The sequence below is a fragment of the Pinus tabuliformis genome, chromosome 1_1 (assembly GCF_031772625.1).
Source record: "Pinus tabuliformis cultivar Carrire ecotype Pingquan chromosome 1_1, CPIR1, whole genome shotgun sequence".
NCBI classification, from domain to species: domain Eukaryota; kingdom Viridiplantae; phylum Streptophyta; class Pinopsida; order Pinales; family Pinaceae; genus Pinus; species Pinus tabuliformis.
The window spans coordinates 792570803-792576480 of NC_142297.1; the positions used below are offsets into that span (position 1 = coordinate 792570803).

Sequence of the window (5678 nt, forward strand, 5' to 3'; positions counted from 1 at the left end):
GTAACCAGAGAAAGGATCAAGGTTAGCCTTCTCAATCCTTTCTACTTTAGATGTTTTACGGTTTACCTGAAGAGATCACTATCAACAAAAGTTGACAGCCTCCGGCACCTCTAGCCCACCTTTTTTAATGGCCAATATTAGAACTCGATTATACTCTCGAGACCAGACTCGTAATAAAGAAGAAAAAAATTCAAAGAAATTTTATTAATATCTCAATAGCATTGCTTGACCAGCAGAGGAATGCATTAACATTAAAGCACGTTCAAACATAAAAAAAAAAAAAAAGATTCAGCACTACAACATTAAATATAATACAACAGCCCTGTCAAGCAATTGTTGACTACTTGAGAGTTCAACGCAGTAGGAAGAATTAAAAGGGAGAGATCATGTAAGCCTCAATCGAAACCTGACAGGGTGCTGTTCAAAACCACTTTAAAATGATACTGTTAAAATTAAAATTCTAAATTCAATAAATTGTCCAGCATTGCATTCAATAAATTCCAATAAGGCGCCTACAATTGTAATTACAGTTTCGAGTTCAAAACTAACGTATAACGAACAGGATTTGCATTTCGCATGCCCATAATTCTCACATTTTGAAACAAATATGCCTTCACTCACATATTATAAAACTATTAATATTATATTTATATCAACGCACAGTTACTTCGCAAGGAAGCACTAGACAATACTGCAGGACTACCATCATGTCTCATTAATCTTAGTTCCCGCTTAAGAGGATAACAATCAAGCAGCACATGAAACACACCGCACCACATTGAAAAGGCATAAAATGTGGAGCTACATGAGAATTACAACTTAGAATCCGTGAATCTTTATATTGTCCTTTTTCACAATGCCAGCCTGCATCAGCATTAAAATAAAAATCAATTTGCAAACAAGATAAAAATCAATCGTGAGGATTATGTATGGAGATGCTAATATTAATCAAAACTAGTGCAATCTTTCAAGGAATACCTGTACAAGGAAATTTGAAACATTTTTACGCTGATCACCCTGTAGCTGAATCACCTGCAATATGGTAACCTCAATAAGTTCACGTACAAACCTAACCTGAGGAGGGGGGTATCAAAATTGTAAGAAAACAACATTTCCAACATATCCGGATGAAAGATACACGTGACAATACCTGCCCAAGTTCAGGATCCTGCACAACAGTACCATTACAACAAAATTCTTTTTTGAGGTCTTTGAGAATTTTGTTGTAGCTAAATTCCTTCCTTAAACCTTGCACAGTTGTCAGACTCTTTCTACCGTTGCGCTGCTGTATGCGCACATGCACATATTCTTTAGATCCGGCACCTGAATCTTCAGCATTTGCATCAGCAAAAGGATCTGCAAAATCCAATGAGAGAAACCAAAATTACAACCGGCAAAAGAAGCACCAAAAACAAATAAGTTAATAACCAAAACAACGAAAACATATTAATCAAGTAAGCTTACCATAGGCACCAGGAATCTGAACGTCTAGATCTGACATGAACCTTGGTTGTTAGAGAGCACAAGAGGATGGACAAATTTGTCTTCGCTTTTCTTCCTTACTCCAAGCTTAACCTAGAGGTAAAAGATAGCAACTGAAAATGGTCGCCACTGTACCACAAAATACCAAAGACAAACAAAAAAATAACTTCCTTCTAAGACAACACAGCTTTTTTGCGTGCCTGAAATCTTCAATTGGATCATCTCCAATATAAATAATAAATCTAGCAGATTTAAGCCAAAAACAAATAAATTAAAATACGACTGCATGCCCTTTACCTAGACTAAATTAGCTCCTCGCATATATTCAAAAATACCTATGGCGCATTCATTTCATGAAGAGAACAAAGCATTAGCCAGTTCTATCACGTCTAATGCATTCGAACTGTATGGGCAGCAAATGTGAAAATTTGAGATCCTACATTTGATTGAGTGGAATATAATTGCATCCCCAATTTGTATAACATCTCTATAGAGTTTGAGATGATCAAAACATTCAAAATCTATTGCAGGAATAAAGAAAATCATTGCTGCAGACACCCATTTATTCCTCTGCTTTAGCATCGATATTAAGAAGATTCTTCGAATATAAAATAATCAGTATTGGGTAAACTGATTCTAAACTAATCTCTGGTAATAAAGAACTTACTACCGCCAAAATATTGCAGCAAATGAGATACATTGGTACCTTACAATGTTTCAGAATGTATGAAACAGATAGTTATGCATTCAAAGGAACGAAAAGAAGGAAGCCACAAACCACAGAAAAACACAGCAATTTCAGATTCTCCCTGGATATAATCCATTCCAAGTGGGTTCAGCTACAAGGATGACTAGCTATTGATAGTTTGACAAGGCAACAACCAACAAGGGAAAATAGAACTATTGTTATCTAATACATAAAAAAGAAAACAAAAAACCATACAATTATGCGACAACACATATGCAAATAAATTTGATATCACAAAAGCTCTGAAACAAAGCACAAACTGGAAGAAGAGAATAATACGATTCTATCAACATAAAAATAGCAGGCCACCCAACACTATCACCAATAGTAAACAAATCATAACCAAGCAAGCAAGGAATCTGAAGATTCAACAAAAAAGGCTCAGCAGCCTCCAGTATTCCACTGACCTACGCAAAAAGGGGGTAACCTTCTCTTCGCAATAGAAAAAATACAAACTTTAATTCCCTGTAGAAACTGGTCAACCTTTGACTTTCTCTGGCTGGTGTGAAACTCAGCACCATCTCCCTTTCAAATGAGCTACACAAGGTAACGTATAACCCTCCCTTATCACCCTCCCTTATCTAAACCTTCATTATGCAAAATAATGACATCACCATAGATCATAGTTGGTAAAAATTGTGTTGTACTACCCTTTATGTAGCTAAAGAGTAATAGCTGCTCCATCAGATAAACTTCTATGTTACAGGCCATGAACAACCTTCACTGATGGGAATAAGCCTTTAATTTAGTATACAAGACACCCATTTTGGGCATATGTAAAAGGCTCTCACTACATGTCAATTGGGCTTATCTAGGTGGTTGGGAGGAATAATAGGATCTTCTCGGAGGTTCAATTCCCACAACTGCATGATGAGCATAAATGTAACAGTTTCGGCTTTTCGGCTTTGGGCCTTGCTGTTGAGAATGAATAGTCCCTTCAAGAACATGTATAATCCTCATATGGAATATAAAAAGGCCCCGTTACAGCTTTCCAAGCCTTGCTGTTGAGAATGTATAGTCCCTTCAAGAACACGTATAATCCTCATATGGAATTTAAATATGGAATTTAAATAGGCCCCGTTACAGCGCATAGCATGGATGAGAAAGAACCTTTCATTTCTTAAATAAGGAGGTTCTATTTTGGGCATAGATCATATATGAGCCCTTGCTGTTGAGCCCTTGCTGTTGACAATGAATAGTCCCTTAAATACTAGAACATGTATAATAGTCCCTTAAATACTAGAACATGTATAATCCTCATATGGAATATAAATAGAACATGTATAATCCTCCTATGGAATATAAATAGGCCCCGTTACAGTGCATAGCATGGATGAGAAAGGGCCTTTCTTTTCTTAAGTAGGAAGGTTGTATTTTGGGCATATAGATCAAATAAGGACCCTTCCCTGCAAGAAAGAACCTTCCAAACAATAAAATAATAGTAATAATATTAAAAATAGAAGGCCCCGTTACAGCGCATAGCATGGATGAAAAAGGGCCTTCCCCTTATTATATTAGGAAGGTTCTATTAAGGGCGCATCGCTTCAAGAAAGAAGCTTTCGAACAATAAAAGCAGCAGGTGGTCCAATCGGGTCAATCATTCAGTTGAGATCGAATCACAAAAATGGTTAAATATAACAAGGCCAATTTTGAGATGCTTTGTTGAAACCAATTTAAGACGTGGATTCAAATATATTACAATTTTGTCCTCATGAATTGTACAGTGAAAAGTAACAACAAATGAACAATTGTCCAGTTCAAAGTAACAACAAATGAATAGTTGTCCAGTAACGCTAAAACAAATTGGACAATCGATGAATTCCACAATTGAACTAATCGTCAATAACGGCAAAAAGCGAGCAAAATCACAAAAATAAACCCATACGATAACCCACAACCATGGAAATATGCAAATACACAGGTTAAATAACCTTTTGTGGTTAAAAACAATACAGACAAGAGACCACCACATGATGTACAATTCAGAAAACCATAATAACCCACAACCATTGAATTATCCAAATACATAGGTTAAACAACATTGTTAAGTAAAAATACAATACAAACAAGAAACCACCACATGATGCACAATTCAGAAGATCATAATCAGAAAAACCATAAAACAGATAACGGAATCAATCACAAAATTACTAGAAGCAGGGTGCAGATGAAATATTCGTCCAAGATAGATTCATAAACCAACGAATTGGGACCCCACAAGCAATACCAGGGTAACAATTTAAAAAGGGCAGAATGTCAGAAAAGATTAAAACAATAAAAGAAAAAGACCTCAATAACCTACCAGATCTAAAACCTAAATGCAATCTTGAAACGATATTGGAGGCAAAACAAGGCTGCCTTAGTCAAAATCCCATCTTGTTGAAAGTTCAAAAGAAATAACCCTAATCCCCAATCACAAAACAACCCCTTCTGAAAAGCCAAATTTACTCAGAAATAGAGAAATTGTAGAACAAAATTTCCGGCAAACATAGACAAGGGTTTACAAAAGGCCACAATCGACACCAAAACCACGTTAAAAGACAAAATACTGCATATTGGAACCCTAAAGCCGTCTTCCTATCAGAGAAACAAAGAACCCACAAAAATTAGAGTAAAAAATTAAACCCGGTTATAAAGATCTGCAAAAGCCGATGTTTTCATCCTCCGCGAATAAACCCTCAACAGAAATAAGCACGAAATCGAGATTGAGTGCAAAATCAATACCTCAAAAGGCGATGCGCTGCTGCAGATCCTAAGCGAAGGTCACGAACTTCAGAAAACCTTCACACAGAGAGGAGGCAGAAGAACAGAAAGACACCAATACGATATTCTTCTATCCTTCCGCACACAGAGTCATGTTATGATAAAATAACGACTATTATTGGTACCGCTCTCCTAACCACACACGTTAACTACGAGTTATGTCACTCAACCAACGGTTATACCCACTCCAAAATCTCGTTTTCATTAGCTTTAACTTTATTTGGCGAATATTTTAATTGGGAAAAGGCTTCCGATTGGCTTCTGCCAAGGCGGTTGCCCACCATCTTTATCATAATATGAATAATTATTATTAATTGCGTTCATGGCGTCCCCTACTCCGTGCCCTTGCACTTGTGGTGAAGGAGATAAGACAGGCCCCCTTATCTTACATGATCACATTTTGGAGTCTGTGCAATTTACATGTGTCATAATTATTTTTAACATCAGTTTAGCCTTCATTTAATCCGTTTTATTAAGCATTATGGGGAATTAGAAAATAATAATAATGTGGTGGATGGTTTTAGGGATTTGGAGGAATTTTCGTATAGGTAAAGTTAATAAAAAGTTGGTTTTTTAATTAAAATTGGTAATAAGTGAAAAAAAATATATATATATATATAATTTGGGATGAGATTGTAATTTTTTATTATTTTATTGTTAATGTATAAGTTGGTTTGGTTTTTCA

The 5678-nt window shown here is 35.9% G+C and overlaps 1 protein-coding gene across 2 annotated transcripts; it reads right to left on the minus strand.

The window, feature by feature from the left end:
* Positions 1 to 622: 622 nt before the first annotated feature.
* Positions 623 to 5112, minus strand: LOC149216380 (protein translation factor SUI1 homolog 2). 2 transcript variants are annotated; one of them, XM_089392778.1, is made up of 5 exons: positions 4955 to 5112; positions 1465 to 1575; positions 1151 to 1356; positions 979 to 1032; positions 623 to 864 (listed from the first exon to the last, which is right to left on the minus strand). In XM_089392778.1, the coding sequence occupies exons 2-5, from the start codon at positions 1499 to 1501 to the stop codon at positions 820 to 822; spliced, it is 342 nt and encodes a 113-aa protein (XP_089248904.1). In that variant the 5' UTR covers positions 1502 to 1575; positions 4955 to 5112; the 3' UTR covers positions 623 to 819. The 2 variants fall into 2 exon arrangements, with proteins under 2 accessions (XP_089248904.1, XP_089248905.1); XM_089392779.1 differs by having other exon boundaries at positions 1465 to 1611; positions 4955 to 5108.
* Positions 5113 to 5678: the final 566 nt, after the last annotated feature.

Bases quoted from the DNA above. Each gene is read 5' to 3' on its own strand.
- LOC149216380 (XM_089392778.1), bottom strand. From the start codon at position 1,501: ATGTCAGATCTAGACGTTCAGATTCCTGGTGCCTATG. The intron at 1,357-1,464 runs GTAAGCTTACTT...TGGATTTTGCAG, and splicing joins TCAGATTCCTGGTGCCTATG to ATCCTTTTGCTGATGCAAAT. The intron at 1,033-1,150 runs GTATTGTCACGT...ACCATATTGCAG, and splicing joins AGGATCCTGAACTTGGGCAG to GTGATTCAGCTACAGGGTGA.